Source organism: Medicago truncatula, chromosome 8, assembly GCF_003473485.1.
Source record: "Medicago truncatula cultivar Jemalong A17 chromosome 8, MtrunA17r5.0-ANR, whole genome shotgun sequence".
NCBI classification, from domain to species: Eukaryota; Viridiplantae; Streptophyta; class Magnoliopsida; order Fabales; family Fabaceae; genus Medicago; species Medicago truncatula.
Genome location: NC_053049.1, coordinates 45,333,116 through 45,355,450, shown reverse-complemented (window position 1 = coordinate 45,355,450; position 22,335 = coordinate 45,333,116). Strand labels below are relative to the sequence as shown.

The following is a 22,335-nucleotide window of genomic DNA, read 5'->3' as shown; positions in this document are numbered from 1 at the left end:
AATCACCACAACAATCATGGCGTAAATGTTTTTGGTTAGGAAAACCTCAAAAGCTTAGTAACATTGCATCATCCTACTAGGTCTTGAATATAAGTTGACCGTACTCGTGAACCATGGAACATCCCCTAAGATCTCATTGTTTGAAACGTATGAAAACTTGGTATGAGAAAGTAGCAAAAGTTGCACTATTGCACTAACCAATCAAATCCATAAATTTAGCAAGTGTGCTATGTTATTCCTCACAGGCTTCATTGCAACTTCATTGACCATCTCTAGTGCGGTCTTCACCGAGTCATCAATATTTTCAGCCAAATGCTCTAACATGTAGTATATATAATTAGCAATACAGTCACTACATTCAACATTGACATCAACACGACACTAAGTTGAATCCTAGCAACAATTAATACTCAAAGACTGACATGTAACATAATGTTACTAGTGGTTGGTTGATATATCAAATGTGAGTAAAATAATCTCACATTAGATGAAAATACAAGCGCTCAACGATATATAAATAAAATTACTCATAAATTTACTGTCTTAAACTTTTAGACAAAAGTGTAGGTAAATGAGTCCTATTAGTCTAATGCAGTTGTCCTCCAATTTTAAGTTATTCTCATGGTCATGACCTAACCCAACCCTAGATGTCTTGATTTAAGTGAATAGCATGCTGCAAGTTCCCATTAGAATGCAGTTTGGCCCAATACACATCAATTAAAAAAAAGGTTGGACCAAGTATTAATCAATTACACAAGTCATAAAATGCAAGATGACATGATACAGTTCTTACTAAATTTAAAATTAAAAAAGGTCCCACCAGGTAACTTTAGAGAATATAAAAAAGAAAGGGACAAAATGGCAAATTGGCAAGAATGAATTGTTATAAATCACAGCAAAAACTCAAGCTGTGATGGACTGGTCTCAAATCTCAAGTCTCAATCTGTGGTTTTGGCAACGTCACCATAAAAAACACAGACACACAAAAGTACCACTTTTGTCTCCTTGTTCAACAAGGATTACCATCATTCAGTCCAAAGTGTAGCTTCACAAAGAAAATACTCAGAGGGAGAGATTTGATCCTTTGTGATCCTATCCGGTTCGAGGAATTAGTCTCTGCAGTCGTGCGCAAAGGCTGGATACTGATTCACATTAAAAAGGAGTTCAATTCAATAGAATTTTTTGATTCTATGTCTTCGGAACTATATTCATTCGGCACCACAACTTTCCACACACATTCAACCTCAGAAATAGTCTCTTCAAATGATGGAAGTGGAGACCTTCCATTTTTCTCAGACTCTTTCCCTTTTTTCACCAATTCTCATCACAGTACTAATGAAGTAACTTCTCAACAAAATTCAAACCCATTTGATGAACCTCTTCTTCCTTCTCTAGACCCTTTTTCACCTTCTTTTTTCTCTTTCTCTCCTCCAACTGATCAAAACCACACTACAGTGCAGCCTCTTTGTAATGAAAGTTTCTCAGCTTTTGATTTTTCCCAAGTTAAAAACGAGGAATCACAAATAAGTATTGATTATTATAACTACAATACTAATACTAATAATAATCAATTCCTTCCTCATAGTTACAGTGGTGATGAGAATGTATCAAAGTACATGCAAAGAAGCTTCAGCAGTAACTCTTTCGAAAAGAAGCCTAGTTTTCTATTCCAAACTCACCATGATAATCTCGTTGATTCATCAAAATTTCAAAGGCATGATTTAAGCTCTCCTGAAAATAGTTTGAGAAGGGTTTGTAGCACAGGTGATTTGCAGGTAAATCTGTTAAAAAAAAAATTACTAATCATTTTTTTTTCTTCATTTTTCCAAAGTTGATTTTATTGAAGTTTGTTTAGTCTTTGAAACAGAACATGAAAGAAAATAATATGTCTCCAACAGAGGGGAATTTGCAAGAGGAACAAAATTTCAAAGTAGGTCGTTATAGTGCGGAAGAAAGAAAAGAAAAAATTTCCAAGTACAGAGCTAAGAGAACACAGAGGAACTTCAACAAGACCATTAAGGTAATCAAGATCATTAGAGAATTTATACTATACTATACTATACTATAATTAACAAAGTTTGATTAGAAAGAGAAGAGTCTGAATGTGTTGTTTTTATAGTATGCATGTCGAAAGACACTAGCAGACAATCGACCACGCGTACGTGGCAGGTTTGCACGCAATGACGAGCCCACAGAGATTCCTAAGGCTCCATGTTTAATCAGAGATGAAGACGAAGTCGATTTCTGGGTAAATATTACTAATTCATTTTGTTGCTTTCTTCATTTTCAACATCAATGTGAGAGCAAACGTCTTTGAAATTGTAAGCATGTAAGGATTGCACATTCGGTTAAATGTGTCACACCATAGTTTGTACAAGTAAATCTTATGTTATTTAATTTCTTTAAAAAAAAAAAAATCTTATGTTATTTAATATTTTAATCTTCTGTATAATGTAAATTTGCTTTAGTAAATTTATTCTTTTGACAAGCTGGAAAATGACAGAAATAAATACATATTATAATCTTCTAATGACACAATTTGCACAAGTGCTTTTCAGTTATAACAGTGACATTATGAAGATCACATTATATAATGACTATTGATTGAGTTGAAAGGGTTTTGATTCTTATGTGGCTTTGATGTAGATGGAAGAATTGCGGTTGCATGAAGATGATGTAACAGTGGGAGTAGCAGAACAATATCTGAAGAGTAGTGGTTACGGAGTTGGTCAATTTCAGTACTTTGGGTTATGAGTTTAGTGTTAGGAATCTTTAGACGTTATGCTTGCACCACTTGATCAAGCTGAAAGTCTTTCTTTTATTTCTTTGATAATATAATGCTATTGTTATATAAAAAAATAAAAAATAAAAAATAAAAAGATAAAGTATATGAATAACTCACTCACCTCACCTGGAATCTGAGAAGATGTTACTAAGGTCAATATGAAATTAATTGGTTGTTGGAGGGTGCCCTACATAGCTAGTTTATAGTTGCATAATATTCTACTTTCCATTTTTTGTATTTCAGGTATGATTTATCAATTGTTTAGTATATGTAAATTGTATTCCATATTTTTTACTAAAGAAGGCATTGATTCATTTAAATCAGTAGAATAAATCGAAAACAACAATGATTTAACATTGCTAAAATTGAAGAAAAAAAACGAAACTACAGAGAAACTCACAACACTCTACTTAGTAGCATAATCGACAAAATACATACATACTTATATTTTTTAATCCGTAAAGTTGACGTACAAATCATTAATTTAAATATGTCAATCTAAACCAAACAAACACCACAATAAGACGGAAAATCAAACAAGCTATAGTACGACGATGAATAAAAACACTGCATTCAAACGACGAAATCATAACCATGTGAAGCCCACCTATTTAGTTAAGGAGGGGGGAAAAACAATCTATTCCAGGCAAACAACACCCCGACCTCAATTGGATGACAAAGAAGGAAGAGAGAAAATTGAGAGAGGTGGCTCAAAGGTTGAGATTTTTGGGTTAATCGTGCTTCGAATCCTTATAACATGAGTTAAATCTAGTTTTAGTTCTTGCAATTGTTTTATCTTTAATCACACTCATCTAAGATTCTTTCACTTTTAGTACTTGGTAGATTATGACTATACAAAATCGTTGATGTGACATGTGTCAACATTTTTTAATGATCTTTCTTCTTTTAAATATTTGACTTAATAACTTTTCTCAAATATTGAATAGGAGATGTAAGCTCATAAAAATTAACCTCCTTTGTTTTGTAAATTTAGGACTTGGATCAGGGACTTAATTAAAAGAAAGGGTCTAGTTAAACATTTTTGACAAATTCAAATATTCAATTAGAATTTTTTCTTAGTTCATGAACTTATTAAAAAATTATCATATAATTCATAGACCTACAAAATAATTAAGCCTAACAATGTCCATATAAAAAAGGGTTAATTATGTTTTTGGTCCCTATAAATATCTGCAGTTTTGTTTTTAGTCTCTATAAAAATAAATCACACTTTTTAGTCCCTACAAAATTTTCTGTTAGTGTTTTTAGTCCCTGTTAAATTAAAATTTGTTTAATTATGCTTAAACTTCTAAATTTTTGACAGATTTTTTACATACATGTTCATAACATCGTAAGACACTCTTTTATAAAAAAATTTAGTTTTTTAATATGTAATGAATTAAATATGAATTTTTCTAAAAACCAAATTTTCAAGATTATATTAATGAAAATTTGGACCTAATAATAAAATTTTAAGTTACTTTTTTGCGGAAAAACTTTGTATAATATTCTATGTAAGTATGTGAAAAATATGTTACAAATTTAAAAGTTTAAGCACAATTATGCAAATTTTAATTTTACAAGGACTAAAAGTATGTTTTGGTCTCTATTAAATTGAAATTTGTTTAATTATACTTAAACTTTTATATTTTTAAATGATTTTTAACAGACATGTTAAGAACATTATAATAATCTCTTTTATAAAAAATAAGAATTTTTTAACATGTAATGAATTAAATATAATTTTTTTAAAACGCCAAAATTTCAAGATAAAACTAACGAAAATTTGGACCTAAAAATAAAATTTTGAACTAATTTATTGTGGCGGAATCTTTTATAATGTTTTAAACAAGTATGTAAAAAATCATTAAAAAATTTAAAATTTTAAGCATAATTAAACAAATTTTAATTTAACATAGACTAAAAACACTAACGGAAAATTTTATAAGGACTAAAAAGTGTGATTTATTTTTATAGGGACTAAAAACAAAAATGCAGATATTTATATGGACCAAAAACTTAATTAATCTATAAAAAATGATTTACGTCTATATTTTGCACTTAGTAGTGGGAGGCTCATAGTTCCAATGAAAAATAAATCCTTTTGGCCTTACTCTTCTTGTTTTTTTTTTTTTTTGAGTAGCCTCAAACATAATTGTATCAAAAGGAGTATACGTGAAAACTTCATCCAATAATATTTTGTAGTTCATAACGTAAGTTTAGATTGATGGTATGCAATAGAATGAAGTTGAATAGAATGGAATGCTAAGACATACATTTGTTTGGATATTTTCAAAAGTTATGGGTGCCATGATGACATATTCATCTAATTCCATTGTTTACAACAATTTACCTTTTCATCATACTATGTGATACCAAATAGAATAAACCAGCACTTTAATTTTGTGATCCATTTTTATTTCATTTATTTTCCAAACAACTTCATAAAATACTCAAACAATCAAATGAGACATTTGTTACGTTCTGCTCTATTTTATTTTGTTTTGTCCCCCTCCATTTGATTTCAATCCCCTAATGTAAACATACCCAAAATCGAAAATTTAACATACGGTTAAACATTAAGGGTTGGTTGAGCGGTAAACATTTCAACTTCACAAGACATAGAATGCAAGTTTAGATTCCAATGAAGACACTACCACCAATGAGTTAATTTACACCTTTTAATTTGTTAACTTAAACCAACCTACAAACATTAAAGTTTAAACTATCAATTGTGCACCTTTATGTTTTGATAAAAAAAAAAAAAAAAAAAATCATTTGCCCATTCAAACCAATTTAAAATAAAGGATAATTTAGTAAATTGCGCACTCTACTTTATTTTTCAATAAAACATTCCAAAAATTATTTCCTAAATTTAGAAAAATAACCTTATGTTTAAAATTTGTTTGAATATTAACAAATGCGTATTTTTGTTCAAATAAAAATATGCACACTTGCTAACGACTTAATGTTTTTAGGTCGGTCTAAATTAGCAATTCATTAAAAAGAATGTAAGTTTTTAGGTCTGAGTCAAAAAAAATTGTACTACATTTATCATTTTAAACAACAATAAAATCAATTGATCGATTATGCTAAATTCGTTGCCTTCCAACCATGTGAAATCTAGCTAGTAGAGTAATAGCTCAACAAGAGCTTTATATAGAAAGAATGTAGTTTATACACTATGATTGATGCCAACGGTCACTAATTAGCAAAGATTATTCAATTGTCGTGAGTGGAACATGCTAGGTTTCTAGGCCAACTTGATTTAGCTAAGCCATTTTTCCATAGCCGAAGAAAAGTCACAAACATGGCATCTAACTCCACAATTAGGTGCTAAGCACATGAAGGATGAAACACGAATGGTAAAAAGCTTTCTCCCAAATTGAGTTTTTGGTGGACAAAAAGAAGCATCAATATAAAAACAAAAGTTATTATTCTTTACTGATTATCATAATTAGGTGATAAATATAGTAGTGTTTGGTTAATTAAATTAATCAAATTTAGCACAAGTAGACTTCTATCTTCCAATTAAACATCAGTCAAAGAAATTCCAATTAAGGATAAAAGGAAGTTAATATATATTTTACGTTTCTCACACTTTAGTGCTGTCAAATCTTTGGCTTAAAATGATGACTGAGAGCACACAACAAACTCAAAGTGTGGAGTAGAGGACTAAAATCCTTCATGAATTCACACAAGTACACATGCAATCTCTCCTTTTAGCCAAGCACATTTCTGATATAAAAATATTTCTCCTTGCAATAGTGTGTTGAATTCGTGACTCATCAATACTACATGGATTATGAATCAGATAAATGTTGGATACAATAAAGAAATAATTTGTATATGACGCTTTACGATTTTTAGTGAAGATATGATGTTTTGGTCTTTTGTTGTTGCTCTCGACGCTCTTCAGACTCCCCCAGCAAGTGGTATTAGATCCCTGCTCTAGTTTGGTGGAGAGAGGGAGTTGATTATGTGTTTGAATCCTTATATCAAAAGTTTTTTTTGATGTTATAGTCATGAGACGTGTTATGTTGGATGTGATGGCGATACAATCTTACGTTGACTATGAATGAGTCAAATGTTGGATATATAAGAGATGTGATTCATATGTGGAATATAGATTTTAGGTTGACATATAGTTTCAAATTTCCCTTGTGTGGTTGCTCTCGGTTGTAATGTCAATGTGATGGTCCTAGGGTGTTTTAGTGCTCCTCTTGTGATCTAATAGTGGTATCATAGTCGATGTTTTGATTAAAGGGTATTAGTTGTTATGTGACAATGGCGGTGCAAGTGTATGTGGATAAAAAAAATTGGCTATATAATAGATTGTTGATTTGTCAAGTGTAAGTTAGAAGTCACACGTTGAATGAAAAAGTAGATGATGAACGTATTAGTGAAGGAACACATATACACAATTTCTTCATTTTACTTGTGGAGTTGCTCATTTTAATCCAATATAATGATCTCCCATGTTTAGGACTCCCCTCCTGACCCAAAACATAGGAAGTCATATCAAAAGTAATCCAAAAGAAGTGAACTGGTTAGAACTTCTAACTCAACTTTTACTATCAATGGTTATATTTAGGTTTTTATGTGGAAAGAGAGTGACAAACTTGATCATTATTCTGTAAGTTTATAATCATTTGAAACATTAACAATGTCGAGACGATATTAATCAATACTAAAAAATATCTCACTGAAAATGTTTTTGAATTGTAAGGCAAAGGTGCATGAAAATAATAGGAAACCAATCTTCTCTCTGTTCTTTCTTTCCCCTCTTTGTAACAAAAGTTTCTTTTTAAAAAAAAAGAAAAGAATAATATAAATAACTAATTATTGATTTGAAAGCTATAAAAGGTGTCAGGATGTCTTTCAATTTCTTTAGTTTTGAATTTCAAAAGCATAAAGATTTGCATACTATACTTTGCTCTTGAGGGCATAAAGACACAAATTGATTGCCAACTAAAAATGCTTAAATTATTAATCTGAGATTAATATGCCATATATACTATCAAATACCAGCATAATTAAAGTGGGGTGTAACAAGTGTTGAGCTGCCATTTTGGCAGCAATACTCCCAAATAGAGACAATATATATGTGAAAAATGGAAGGAAGCTTTCCAATATATACTTTATGCCCTAAGAGAGTATCAATAATTTTATAGAAAAAGACATTGTGAAGACAGAACAACACAGTGAGGAAATAGAGAATAGTATTCGTTTATATAATTGTTCCATACATGATTAAAGTAGAGATGCTTCTCATTATAAAGCTTACATGTTTCCTTTTTAAACTATCCAATTTCATAGATCAACCTTCATCAAGCTTTACCTCAAAACAAAACAAAAACCTTCATCAAGCTTAATTTTCAACTTTTCTTATACGATTTTCTTGGAAGGATCATCGCATTCTTTTGAGGAAAAGAAATTAAAATTGCAATCAACAAACTTTTCATTTCAATCAACAAACGAGTTTGATATAGATTAAACAATTGACATTATGAATTAGTGTGTTAAATTAAAGGTTTTTTCTAGGTTAGCTTTCAATCATTAATTTTTTTTTTACTAAAAATACACTTCATTAATGCTAAATATGAATCATCTAATTTTAAGCCTATAAAATAACCGCAGTCATCATTGGAAAAGAAAAAAAATAAAAAATAACCGCAGTCATAGTTCTAAATTAAGGTTATGGTGTAAACCATGATATTACGACAAAATGCACGTAAACACAACCGATCCAACCATATCTAAGATCGTGACGATGTTGTGAAAACATCCTAAACCTTATTTTGCAGCTACAATTGAAGCCATAGCCAAAACTTACTTCCCTATATACTAATAATTGATTGATTAATATATCCAATCAATAAGGTAAAAAAATGTGTAAACCAACCAAAGAATAAGAGACCATCTAAATGAAAGACCGCATCTTCTCAATCCCTAGTAGCTTTTTGAATGTGGTCTCATAATCTCTCTTAATTATAGCAGTATAGTACATATATAATCATAAACTAATTTCCTTCTTATTATTACGATGAGATTGTGATACAAGATAGAGGGAGACAATGCCCTTAATGGAGAGGGCAGTAAGGAAAAAGATTTGATCATAATTTTTATCTTAAGCACCCAAATGATTCCAAACCCCCACTTTTGACCAAAACTACTACATGGCAAACAATGGATGTTAAAAATATTAGTTCAACATTCTATGATTGCAATATTGCTATTGATTATTATAAGATGATTAGCCTCTTGTTCCCTTAGGCTAGGCTTATTCCCTATGTACCTTTAGAGAGAATTTTCTTCATAAGGATGATGGGTGCTTGAGAGGGAAAGTTGACTACTAGGATTGTTTTTTTGTTTGGTCCAATAAAAGACTTTTTATTGGTTCATCAAAGATTCCATTGTTCGGTCCATGTCCTTTGGAATATTTTTCTAGTGATTTGATGGGATTATAAAAACAAAAAAATCAATAAAACACACGAATGAAAACTTTTATTAGACATGGGAAGTAATTCTATAGAATCATTTTAGAATAATTAATAATATATGTGATCTGGCAGACAAGAAAAGTGCACATGTTATCGATGATGGAAGTTTTGTCCGGGGTAAGACTGGTAAAACTGAAAACTTTTTAGCTTGAGTGGAGAATCAAGCAAGATGGTAATAAGAAATTGATAAAAAGTTTGCCGTAACACTATTATCCAACAACTACATGGAAAAGGACAGTGTTCATTTCATCTAGACTAAATACAAGGAAATGACAAAGGTTCAAATTAAGATGGATTTTACAAGTTGTGGTAGATATATATGTTTTTGAATTCAGGAGACAATACAATACAATGGCCTTTCAAGTATATCGACCACATACATTCCTTTAGCTACTTATATAGTACTTCAACTATCAACAAGTTCAATGGAAAATAAAACTAGACCAACACGATGTTTAGAGAGTTGGAAACATTGCTCTCATTATGAAAAAGAACTCATTTAGTTTCCACTCATTTGAGATATATGCTGTCTGAACCCATATAAAAACAGTTAGGGACATTGTGCCGATTTAATTCATAAAAAGTTGAAAATTAATGTTTTTCATTAAATATTTATCATTTATGAATTTCTTAACATGCGCTCTTAAAACATAAATCATTGCAGACTTAAAGAACTAATCTCATAAAGGCGCAAGCAACCTAAGTTGTGAGGATATTTAAGACATGGCTTAGAGACTCTACTTTAAGTGGGTTAGAAAATTAATAATATACTAGATACTAATAAGACTAATTTATGGTGACGACTTTTACATTTCTCACTCTCATTTTCTTCCCTTCTCTTTTTTGGTGATATATTTCCTCCTCTTATTTTTTTTCCGTGTGTGTAAACGTTTTGCCATAAATAATTCATATAACTATGTTAAATTAAAAAATCAATAATGCAACGGTTAGGAAGAATTGCTGAGGAAAGTTGGGCTCCCTTTTCTTTCTATATTTTGAACATAGGTGTAATGAGTGTTTATGTTTGGAATGAGATTCACATTATTCAAAGTAATTAGTATTAATCAACTACAATACATGCTTAAGCAAAAAGAATATCCAAAAAAAAAAAAAAAAAGTAGTCAAATGCTAGAGATCTCTTTAGGTCTCCACAACTGGCGATTTCTTTACCTACGTCTAAAAAATCTCCACAAAAGGCAACTATCAACTCGTTTCATCACAAATACATCTACGTGGGATCTAACCAAATTTCAGATAGTGATGTTTTGTGCCACCATCTCTTTTCAATTCAACTACACCATAGATGAAAAGAAAAATATGAAAGTAAACACGCCACAATTTATTTATCTTACGGCAGGATAATTCTAGTATGCCATAATCACAAATCTAAAGTAGTGTGCCTAAATAATTTATTTAAATTTATAGTTGTGACCAGATAAGACTTGTTAACGCTAATTGATATTTTATACCAATATAACTTTAGATAGTGGTGACGGCACCAATAAACTAGTCTTTTCTTAAGGAGACGTTTGTTTCACGGTTAAAAAATTCCAATCTCAAGTGTAAGAAAAAAAAATGCATATGTTGAAATATGTACCACAAAAGATTTAATGCGAAGTGTTTGATGTGTATGATAGAGTATTGAATTTGATTCCTACTCGTCAAAAAACATATTGAAAAATGCATAAATCTTTTCTTATTCAGCAAGAATCATACTCAATACCCCCCATGTTTACATGTTTATAACATATGTACACCCTTCACACCAAACCCTTGATCAAATAAACAATAGGGAAAATATCATTTCCCACAAATGACATTCCATGATAAACACAAATTACACAAGTGGTAGCCGTGTTTTCCACCAAACACTAGTTTTTTTTTATTTTTTTTATTTTTTTATTTCTATTTTTATATTAAAAAAATGTTTGGGATAACCGCGCTCAGTCGTGGTTTTTGTTTGTTTTGTTTTCGTGGTGAATAACATTGCTCAATACTTTGTTCATCTCACATGAACCATTTTTTTGTTTGTCAATATCTCATAAATAAACCATCTTTTTTATCTTATCATGTCAAGATCTTATCATTCCCACCAAACGGGTCCTAAAGGAAGACAAACAAAAGTATAGAAAATAAATACACAAGTACATGGTTAGATTATAGTTGTTTCCCCTTGAATCGCCTGAAACTGGTGACAAACATATTTTATGTTTTAAGATGTAAAATGCACCGCAGTTATAGTATATGCCACCATGACCTGAAATTACGAGGTTGCTAGCTATGCATATGGTAAGTAAAAATTGTTGCAATCATATTATATTATAAATTGCACAAAACGGATTGACAGGTTAACAAATCCAAAGAACAATTAAACAAAGTAAAATATTGAAATCATGCTCAAAATTATACATAATAACTATCAAAATTTGCGAACAAACTCAATTCACTAGCTACACTGTCATCACGAGACCTTTCTAGAAAGGTTCTTCATGCCACACCCAATACATTTGAGGATAACCGATTGTGTATCTGGATCTGGTTTGATAATAAACGTCAGATCAAGAAAATCCTTTATGTTTCTAAGAGTTTCAATCCCATGTTGGGAAAGTTTTCCGACGCGAACCTTGGAAACATCTTGAGGACATAGAGCACAAAGAAGAAATAGCAAACCCTATATAAACCAGAAATATTTAAAAGAAACATTAGATATCTCCCTTGTGGAAAATAGAAACAAATTTCATGATATGCACAATCCATCAAATAATAGCATTTGTGCATACCAAGTCAAAAATATGTTGGTATTTGACAATGAAGTACAAAATGACAACAACAACAACCAAGCATTTTCCCACTAAGTGGGGTCGGCTATAGATGGATCAAATTACGCCATAATGTTCTATCATAAACCCAAAGTACAAAATGACACGGTCCGAAAATTAGGTTACTCATAAAAGGATAAGAGTCTTGTTTCAAATTTGTGCATGCAAGGGTTTGATTGTGGTGTTTTCGATATTGCGAAAATGGTGTGAACTCTAAACTTGCAGAGTTACTTTTGTTGATTGATTTGTTAACTAAAAGTTATCAAAATCTAACTAGGTTAGTTAAGTGAATCTGCCAAGCAAATTACAAATTATAAAAAGAAGCTTTGACTTTCATATCACATCCTCTTTTAGTAGCCAACACAGGTTGGTTCAACTCACGTTGTCGGCATAAGGAAATCTGTATTGTAAGTACCTCTGTCAAGTGTTCTTTGAGTCGTGAAGTCTGCCCTAACCTCTGTCAACTTTTTATTACCAAATAGAAATCCTCTTTTGCCACCAAAAAAATGCTATGTCTAATGTGCACAAGTAAATTAGTCTTGCACCATACACATGTTCATTTTTTACTATTAGATCAATAAGTCACATCATATCACATATAATCCAATTCGTTGGTGAAAACAAATTTGTGCATGGTGCAAGACTTGTCTCACTTGTGTACCATAGATTTGACCTCAAAAAAATTAACAAAAATCATGACTAATGAGATGCTCACAGGGATCATTTCGAGATTGTTGTCTTTTATGAGAGAAATTTAAACTTTAAATGAAAGAATCAATTAAATGTTTGGGTGATACTATCCAATCTTATTTATACTATTAGTGGCATTGATGACCTTGGACTTGGAGTTTCAAGGCAAAGCCTTGAGGCAGCACATCTAGCAAGGAAGACATCAAGCCATGTATAACTATGTTACTAACTCAATATTCATGGCTAGCTACAGAGAAATATAGCAATATTGCTAAAGAGGCTGTGCAGTGTAGTAGCAAGTTTCACAAAGAAGTAAAATAACAGAATATGAAGTGGTGCAAGCAAGGTTGAAAATGCTTTGAAAACTGTTTTATACAGCTCAGATTTTCTTTGAGAATGTGTCCACTACCATACCTCTTTGTTTAACATTTTTACTAACAGTGTATATGAAAAATGAAATGGGCCAAATGCAAAGTTGGCATTGCAAAGGAATACAATTCATATATTAATTGGGTTCTACTTTATTTGACTGCTTTTAGGAGTTATATTATTAATTGAACACAATTTTACCCTGTTCATCCTCATGCTAGTTATTCAAATAGGTAAAACAATAGTCTATGTGTATCTTGTCATGACAAAACATGATTTTTTTCTTCCATTAAAAGATAAGCATGTCATGGAATGTTTTAAATGCAGCACGCCAGCAACCATAGGAACACATACTAGACATAAGATTATCCAAGCAGAAAACAACAAGGGTGCTATCACGTTCTCTGAAGCATTAAGTTTTGGATTGATAACTTCGCCCATGCAACAGTTGCTTTAGAAATTCGTAGTTCCAGAGAAATTAGAGAAACTGCTTTATATTCAATTATATGTTTTATGATGCACTTAGGTAGCACTTTGAGGGTTTATAAAATTGTGGCTCTTGCGCTCCAATTCTTCAAAGAATCTAGTTACATAATTGGTGCTGCAGCAGGTTTTGAACAAGTTTTTGCTAAAACTGACTTTCAAGCTGAAGTGGTTTTACAAAGAAATTTTTGAAGTTGAAAACTAGTTTTAAAACCAGGTTTGGGAAAATTTTGGTTTGGTTTCGAAATTTAATCTATATTCTTGGTTTTAATTTGAATATGAATATGATTTGGTTTTATGAATACTCAAAACATGCACACCCGGGAAATCAGTCTAAACTAACATGGCAAATGATTATAAAAGGAAGAAAAAAAAACATGAAAAGAAGTGATTATCAACGAGACTGATTGAAGTTTACTGTAACAAACAAGACTGTCCAATAGATGAGGAAAAGATTAGGATATGCTGAACGTGGGATGAGAGGGCAGATGAAGAGGTGTCGAAAATTAAATAGAGATAAAGAGTCTAACTCTATAATCTGTTATTCTGTATTTCTACTGTTCATCACCGGCATCTGTTAGCTAGGATCGTCTACAAGTACAAAAAGTTTCCATCCATATTTCTACTTGTTCGATACCAGTATCATTCATTAGATAAACAAAGATTAAAATGGGCTAAAATTATCAACTTTCTAACCTGATATGATGAATCTATCACTCCAGATTGAGCTATCTCCCCTAGTAAAGTATTAGCAATCCCCTCACCAATCTCCTCTGGAGGCATCAGATCCTTTTTCACATCATCTGCAAGGCCAGAAGTATCTTCATCCCTAACATGAGCAGCAGCGGTATCGACAGAAATGTAGCAACCAGAAGTAGTCTCTGCAACCAGTGAAATTCCATATCCCGGAGAGCTGTGCCGACAAACGACCAAATAAATAAAAAGGTATTATGGTTTGTTTTATGCAATATGATTTTCTTTGTTTCTATAACAAACGATCAAATATACATTGAAAAATTCAAATGAAATATTCCAAAATATCTACCACAAGAAAGGAATCATACTTTCCAGCTGGTGGACCTGTTCTGTGATCAGTAAAAATGTGCACATCGGAAACTAGTGGATTGACGACTCCACGCGCAGCTCTAATCATGCTAGTTTCAAACTGTGAAGATACTTTGGTTGAAAACGTAACTCCTCGAATCTTTTTAACAAAACCCTCATCGATCCAATTAACTGCCTGCTAGGAAGAAGAAAAATAAGCTGCCAAAATAAATTGAAATGAAGCATAGATAAATGTTCAGAAACTTACAGTTAGACTCTGAACAATAGGAAGGGACAAAACAACTTCGCCACCACCATTAGGAGGAAGTCCACGACTCTCTATTTTAAGACTCATGGCTTCGAAGTCCACTCCAAAGCGCTTTAGTATATGAAAAGCAGCAGACTTGAAGGTATCAACTGATGGATCTTTAGAATCATTTGTAATTCCTGATAACATGCATTCAACAGTTCCAACTCTCAATCAACATCATTAAGGGATATCTTCTAAACCGTCCTTCTGTTCTAGTTTTGAAGCTTTTATATACGCTATGCATGTTTAAATTGACTTAGTTGAGCTTATCTACTGACTTACTTACTTGGACGAGCTTATGGAAACAGTCCACAAGCTACTTCCAGCTCAGTTCCATAAACTCTTCAGGATAGCATGTGAAAACAAGTTATAGCTTATATGAAAACAATATGACTTTTATTTTATCGTTGTTATAGAAACAACTTATACACATAAGCACCTATACAATGGGTGCTAATTCTACAGGCATTTGGCTAAGTTGTTTATCCAAACAAGGCATCCTATTGATCCTTTTATTTAATTTTGTACTTGTTTTGTAAAATTATAAGTACTAATAATGAAATAAAAAAGAAGAACAAGTGTAAGAACAACCTTTGAGTCTAATGTTAAGAGGTTCCTTAGCAAACAAACACAAGACAATGAGCGGTTCAAGATAATAACCAATGGAACGTGAAACATCGCATTGGAAAGGATGATTTACTCTGCCACCCATGATAGTTCCCGGTTTGTACTTCAATTTGGTACCTGCAATCAGAATAATAAAGATAATTATAATAATTTGAATGAAAGAGTAGTAAACAAAGAATGACGAAAAAAGAGATATATAACCAGTTTCGTAGATTTCGACAATGCAACCATCAGAGACAGTATCAAATAAACGGAGGAGTGAAATCTCGTGTTTGGCAAGACCAGAATAAGTTTGGTTGGGGCGTATGTCTTCAATGGTAATGGGAGTGGAAGAGAGAGTGGAGAGAAGTAACCTTTGTCTGAAACTTTGGCTTCCCTTCAACTTCTTGTACACAGTTTTCCCCATTATGATGCCTTGACAAAAAAAAAAACCGAGTTTCACAGGACAGGATTAAATCAATTGCGATATAGAGGAGTAAAGGAGACGATTGAGTGGTAAGGATTAAACTCACTGTGGCGGCCGAAGTGGAGGAGGACGCTGGAAATTGGTCGCAGGACAGATGTGTAGCTGCCGCGCGGAGATGAAATGAAGAAGTTGGGGTTTAGGGTTTTCTTTTTCAACGGAGACTCGGGGTTTAGGTTTCAGGGCGTGTACTGTATTGTAATCATTTTTTTGTGTAGACAGTGGTAATAATTCATTTATTTTTTAAATATGTTTTTAATTCTTAAATAATCACAACTTTTCAAATTTTGTTCATATAAAATTTTAATGATAATTTTAAAGGACGGGACACTCTTTAAACATCCAAAATAGTAAAATTTTATGAATGTTTGTGCATTTATTGCATTGAAAATTAAAGTCTTTATTTTTTTTGCTTCATTAAGAATGCTTAAAGAATGTCTTAGAGGCACTCGTTAACAAAACCCTAATTTTAATCTTCTATAATATCGTAGTAGTTTGTAAGAATATCTTTATTTTGAAAACTTTTACAAAAATAGACATTTTTTTAATCTTCCAACATAATACTTATAAAGTGCAAATAGGAACTATATTGTTATAAAATGTAAAAATGAACAATTTCTTTTTAGAAACTAAACTTAAAAGCGTGTTATTATTTTATAAGGACAATTTTGAAGGGTATTTATTTTGTGTAAAATAGTCGATAACCACAACAGGTTTTTAAAGTCACATTGGAGGCACATCTAAACATACTACTTGCTGAGTTTTATGTCATTCGCCGAGGACTTTTATCATCTAAAGAGTTGAACATTCAAGTTGTTGTCTACTATACAAACTATTCTCCATTGTATTAAAAGTCTATTTTATATGAATTTATTTAAACAAGTAATCATACATATGGTCAAATAAACTAATGAACTAATAATTCAACGAGATCATCCTTTATTTTGATATTTAACATGATATTTTAAAAAAAGTTGACTATATACAACATCATATTTCACTTTTAGTTTGTAATAATATATTTAAACATGGAAAATTTAATGTAGACTAATAAGGTTAATATTACAAATAAAAATTAACAAATTTATAGTTTAATCTAAAGTACAAAATTTGATATAATAATAGTAAAAAAATATTATTCATATTTACGTATGGTATCAAAAGCTTTTCTTATAGCATGTAGCTCAATCTTTTTAACTAAATAGGCTTTTTAAAAATTGACAGTGACATAAATTAGGACGTAGATCTCTCTGTATAGGCCTAACTTGTTTTCACCTCTACTCTTAACATTGCAAGAAATGTTATTTCAACATTTAAAAATACAATTTCACATCATATAAATATTTATTATTTATAATAGGTGTATTTATTTGGATAGAAAAGAAATTAATAAAAAATACTCACTCAAATCTCAAATAAAAACTATTTTTTTTTTCTTTTTCTTTGTATTTATTGAATAAATAATATATTTTACGCATACCATAAATCGACATGTAAAATATATACACAAATAAACAAACGACAATTTAAGCTGTGTTTGATAACAACAAAAAGCTAGTTTATAGCTTGTTGAATTAACTTATAAGTTTGTTGGGTCAAAATATGCCGTGTTTGATTACAAGCTTTTCTCGTGAGCTTATCCTGTTTTTGAGAAGTTTTATTGCAAAAGTGCATCATCCTTTTGGTAAAAAAAATTACATATATAATTTATAAAAAATAAAGGCTTAATTGCACTTTTGAACCCCTATCTTTTCAAAAGTTGCGGTTATGGCCCCCTAACTAATTTAAATACAAACAGCCCCCTATGTTTTGATTCTTTGGCAGTTTTGAACCCCCAGTCCATTAGTGAGGTGCCACGTGGCCCCCTAAATAAACCTCACTAATGGTCTGGGGGTCCAAAACTGCCAAAGAATCAAAACAAAGGGGGTTGTTTTGTATTTAAATTAGTTAGGGGGCCATAACCGCAACTTTTGGAAAGATATGGGTCCAAAAGTGCAATTAAGTCAAAAATAAATAAACAAACATATCATTTTACGTCATTTTATATCTATCAGCTACTTCAACAACTAACTTTATCAAACATTTTAATTCTAATAAACTAGTTTTTTCCGCTATAAATTATCAGCCATCAACTATAAACTAACTTTTCAACCATCAATTAGTTTATAGCTTATTTTTACCAAACACACCCTTAATAAAATTCGAATCAGCGTTAAAAACTTTTCACATAGATTATTAAAAAAAAAAAAAAAAAACTTATAGTAGGGAGTACTGGACTACATAGTTGAAAGGAAAAGTATCCACACGTGTACCAATTACAATGTTGTGTCGTTGGACAACAAGGACAAATTCATGTGAAAAATCACAACTTTCATTGACCTTTCTTTATCATCATCACTCTCCTTCATAAAATATTATTTAACAGATCTCATCTCAGATTCCTTTTCTAGATCTCTTCATTAATCATTCTTCTGTGTTTTTTTCTTCCATCAAGTTCCATGTTTTGGTATGCAACCAAGTACCTTTGCAGTCCAAATTTTCAGTGTTGAGAACCACTCTTACTCTTAGTACATTGTTATATTTCCACAAAAAATCTCCAAAAGGGTAGTTTAAAGTTAGTTTCTTTTTGTTGTTGAACATGGAGGAGTGTAAGAGAGAGAAAGATGAAGTGTTGAAACAAGTTCTCGGAACAGTGAAGTCACGCAAAGACAGAAATTCAGCTTCTTTAGTTTGCAAACAGTGGTACAACGCTGAAAGATTGTCAAGGAGGAATGTTTTCATAGGTAACTGTTATTCTGTGACTCCTGAGATCCTGACACGTAGGTTTCCAAACATAAGAAGTATTACACTCAAAGGGAAGCCACGTTTCTCTGACTTCAACTTGGTTCCTGAAAATTGGGGTGCTGATATTCATTCATGGTTGGTTGTTTTTGCTGAAAAGTACCCATTCCTTGAGGAGTTGAGGCTTAAGAGAATGGTTGTTACTGATGAGAGTTTAGAGTTTTTGGCTTTTTCTTTTCATAATTTCAAAGCACTTTCTCTACTGAGCTGTGAAGGATTTAGCACTGATGGCTTGGCTGCAGTTGCCGCTAATTGCAAGTAAGATTTACGTGTCTTCAAACTTTATTTTATGATCCTGGAGAAAAGTTGACGAGAATGACAATTTTCCATTAATTCATAGATTGATTTATTAGGATTCACTAAAATACAGGACATTTATAAATAGAGTTTAATTTTGATATACTGTTGGCATAAAATATTTTTAATGATCCGGCGATTATAATTGATTGACGGTGTAAAAATTTTACACTAACCATGCATACTAGTTGAATCCATATAAATACTTGTGGAACTTTAATTTCCTCATTGTTGCATAATTAAAATGCGATTTAACAGGGAAACCTTTCGTTTTAGATTTAGCATAGGGCAACTTTAAGTACTGCGTATATGATTAACTTTAGTTGAGCAAACTTTTACCTTGAAAGCATAAGCAGTGTGATACTTGTTGATCACATCAATTACACTATTTTGCTAGCATTCTATGAATCTGAAAAACTTCAGTAATGACAGCATCATATCGAGTGATTTGAAAATTTGGTATTACTTGGATAAATCATCTTCTGAATATTACTTGGATGCAGGAATTTAACCGAGCTTGACATACAAGAGAATGACATCGATGACAAAAGTGGTGATTGGTTGAGTTGCTTCCCAGAAAGCTTTACATCATTGGAAGTATTGAACTTTGCTAACCTAAACAATGATGTAAATATCGATGCGCTTGAGAAACTTGTCGGTAGGTGCAAATCATTGAAGACTTTGAAGGTTAACAAAAGCGTAACGCTTGAACAGTTTCAAAGACTTCTTGTTCTTGCCCCTCAGTTATGTGAGCTTGGCAGTGGCTCATTTTCACAAGATCTGACATGTCAGCAGTATTTAGAGCTCGAAAGCGCGTTCAAAAATTGTAAGAGTCTTCACACCCTTTCTGGTTTATGGGTGGCTTCAGCATCAGCACAGTATATCCAACTCCAAGTTCTATACTCTGCATGCACAAATCTGACTTTCTTGAATTTTAGTTATGCTCTTGTTGACAGTGAAGATCTTACTGATCTTCTTGTTCATTGTCCTAATCTTCGACGCCTTTGGGTATGATTTTCTTTATCTGCTCTTTATTCTATTAAGTTTCATTGATATTGACATTTTAGCAACATAAAAGAATGATGAAAATGTTTCGGAACATCTACATTATACAGGTTGTAGACACAGTTGAAGACAAGGGACTGGAAGCTGTTGGATCATATTGTCCATTGCTCGAGGAGCTACGTGTTTTTCCTGCAGATCCCTTTGACGAGGGCGTTGTGCACGGGGTTACTGAATCAGGTTTTATTGCTGTCTCTGAAGGATGCCGGAAGCTTCACTACATCCTCTACTTTTGCCATCAGATGACAAATGATGCTGTTGCTACTGTTGTGCAAAACTGTCCTGACTTCACTCATTTCCGGCTCTGCATCATGACCCCTAATCAGCCAGATTACCTGACGAATGAACCTATGGATGAGGCCTTTGGAGCAGTTGTTAAGACCTGCACTAAACTCCAAAGGCTTTCTGTATCAGGTTATCTAACTGACCTCGCATTTGAGTATATAGGTAAGTATGCCAAAAACTTGGAAACACTTTCGGTGGCTTTTGCCGGAAGCAGTGACTTGGGGATGCAGTGTGTACTTGCTGGCTGTCCGAAGCTGAAAAAACTTGAGATAAGGGACTGTCCATTCGGCGATGCAGCGCTTTTGTCTGGTTTGGAGAAGTACGAGTCAATGAGGTCACTTTGGATGTCGGACTGCCAAGTAACTATGAATGGATGTAGATTGTTAGCAAAAGAAAAGCCGAGGTTGAATGTTGAAGTAATTAAGGAAGAAGGAAGCGGTGATAGTCAGGCTGAAAAAGTTTATGTTTATCGTTCTGTTGCCGGCCCAAGAAGGGATGCCCCTCTATTTGTTCTCACTCTCTGAAATGTCAACTCTAGTCCTACACTTTAAAGCTCAAGAGGTAATGTCTTTCTCATTCTTTCTCACAAATAGTTAACAATGAACTCACTTTGAAATATGCATGCCATCTGAGAGCCACTTCACAACTACCCAATTAATTAGAATAAGAAGTGGCATGAGTCACTGTATGATTCTGCTCTTTGGAAACCAAATTGTTGATTGGTAAAAAAAATAATGGCCTTGGTTACTAGTGGAAACATCACTATTGGGTCAACTATGTTGTCATGTCATGCATCATCAACTTTTTCAAATGGATAAGCATGACTGAATACTTTGATTTGTCTCCAATTATTTGTCACTTTACTTTAGAGTATGAAGATAATATTTTAGTATTTTACCAATCTCTTGCTTCATAATTTTGTGTTGCAGCCTTGGAATGTGACCGTATATGGCAAAGTTGGCATACTGACAATGAAGCCTCAATAATATGGAAGGTGGAAGGAAGAAAAATAGGGGATTCTGCAAGATCAAAATTTCCATCATGTAGCCATTGATTGTTGTTGTGTTGGTGTATCAATAAAGAAATCTTTTGACATCAAATAATTGCAATGAACTTGCCTTCTTTCAACTAGTTGGGTCCACCAAGAGAAATAATGCAAGTGTCCATTGTAAATGGCACGCTCAAGACATTATGTTGTTGTATTGAAATATTTATCCTGGAAGAGACAAACATTGTTCCCTTTTGATAGATAGATGTGGAAATCATTGAAATAAATGAGTTTAAAAGAATAAAAAATTAATTGAATCATGCATGATTGGATAAGTTGTAGCACATCAATTTTTATTGACATGAAGATCAAATTCTTTGGATTGAGATAAAAACGTGAACATTTTGTTATGCATGACATGTAAAAACATGAGAAGATTCTTCACATGTTTTTTTTTTTTTTTTTTTAATAATTTAAATTTAGAAACTCTCAGAAAATTAAAATTCCGGATAGCACAGCTCTTTTAAAAGAGCTTTGGTATTTAAATTTCGGAAACAATACATAACGAGAATAACGGACGACTGGTATGCTTTGTATAACCAGTGGTGTCAAATTAAATTCTGACTTGCTCAACTCAAGTAAAAAAACAAAGGATGGTGGCCAACACATATCACAGTTTCATATTCATTAATAATTCACAACACAGACATTTCAGAGTTTTTACAACCCAACAAGGGCAGTAATTCAACCCAATACAGAGTATGCACAT

At 32.1% G+C, this 22,335-nt stretch overlaps 3 protein-coding genes across 5 annotated transcripts; 2 read left to right on the top strand and 1 right to left on the bottom strand.

Annotated features, from left to right (window-relative positions):
* The first annotated feature begins 888 nt into the window (after positions 1 to 888).
* On the top strand, positions 889 to 3,105 carry LOC25502080 (zinc finger protein CONSTANS). Of its 2 annotated transcripts, none has more exons than XM_013591623.3 (4): positions 889 to 1,775; positions 1,868 to 2,020; positions 2,120 to 2,248; positions 2,647 to 3,105. In XM_013591623.3, the coding sequence occupies exons 1-4, from the start codon at positions 1,191 to 1,193 to the stop codon at positions 2,752 to 2,754; spliced, it is 975 nt and encodes a 324-aa protein (XP_013447077.1). In that variant the 5' UTR covers positions 889 to 1,190; the 3' UTR covers positions 2,755 to 3,105. The 2 variants fall into 2 exon arrangements, with proteins under 2 accessions (XP_013447077.1, XP_013447078.1); XM_013591624.3 differs by having other exon boundaries at positions 1,856 to 2,020.
* An 8,483-nt stretch (positions 3,106 to 11,588) lies between these two features.
* LOC25502079 (probable RNA 3'-terminal phosphate cyclase-like protein) lies at positions 11,589 to 16,305 on the bottom strand. Of its 2 annotated transcripts, XM_013591620.3 has the most exons (7): positions 16,143 to 16,305; positions 15,832 to 16,044; positions 15,595 to 15,747; positions 14,962 to 15,140; positions 14,714 to 14,889; positions 14,346 to 14,562; positions 11,589 to 11,959 (listed from the first exon to the last, which is right to left on the bottom strand). In XM_013591620.3, the coding sequence occupies exons 2-7, from the start codon at positions 16,034 to 16,036 to the stop codon at positions 11,750 to 11,752; spliced, it is 1,140 nt and encodes a 379-aa protein (XP_013447074.1). In that variant the 5' UTR covers positions 16,037 to 16,044; positions 16,143 to 16,305; the 3' UTR covers positions 11,589 to 11,749. The 2 variants fall into 2 exon arrangements, with proteins under 2 accessions (XP_013447074.1, XP_013447075.1); XM_013591621.3 differs by having other exon boundaries at positions 11,629 to 11,959; positions 15,595 to 16,044.
* Positions 16,306 to 18,441: 2,136 nt separating this feature from the next.
* On the top strand, positions 18,442 to 21,886 carry LOC25502078 (protein TRANSPORT INHIBITOR RESPONSE 1). The gene is made up of 4 exons (XM_013591619.3): positions 18,442 to 19,192; positions 19,735 to 20,239; positions 20,347 to 21,139; positions 21,508 to 21,886. The coding sequence occupies exons 1-3, from the start codon at positions 18,732 to 18,734 to the stop codon at positions 21,100 to 21,102; spliced, it is 1,722 nt and encodes a 573-aa protein (XP_013447073.1). The 5' UTR covers positions 18,442 to 18,731; the 3' UTR covers positions 21,103 to 21,139; positions 21,508 to 21,886.
* Positions 21,887 to 22,335: the final 449 nt, after the last annotated feature.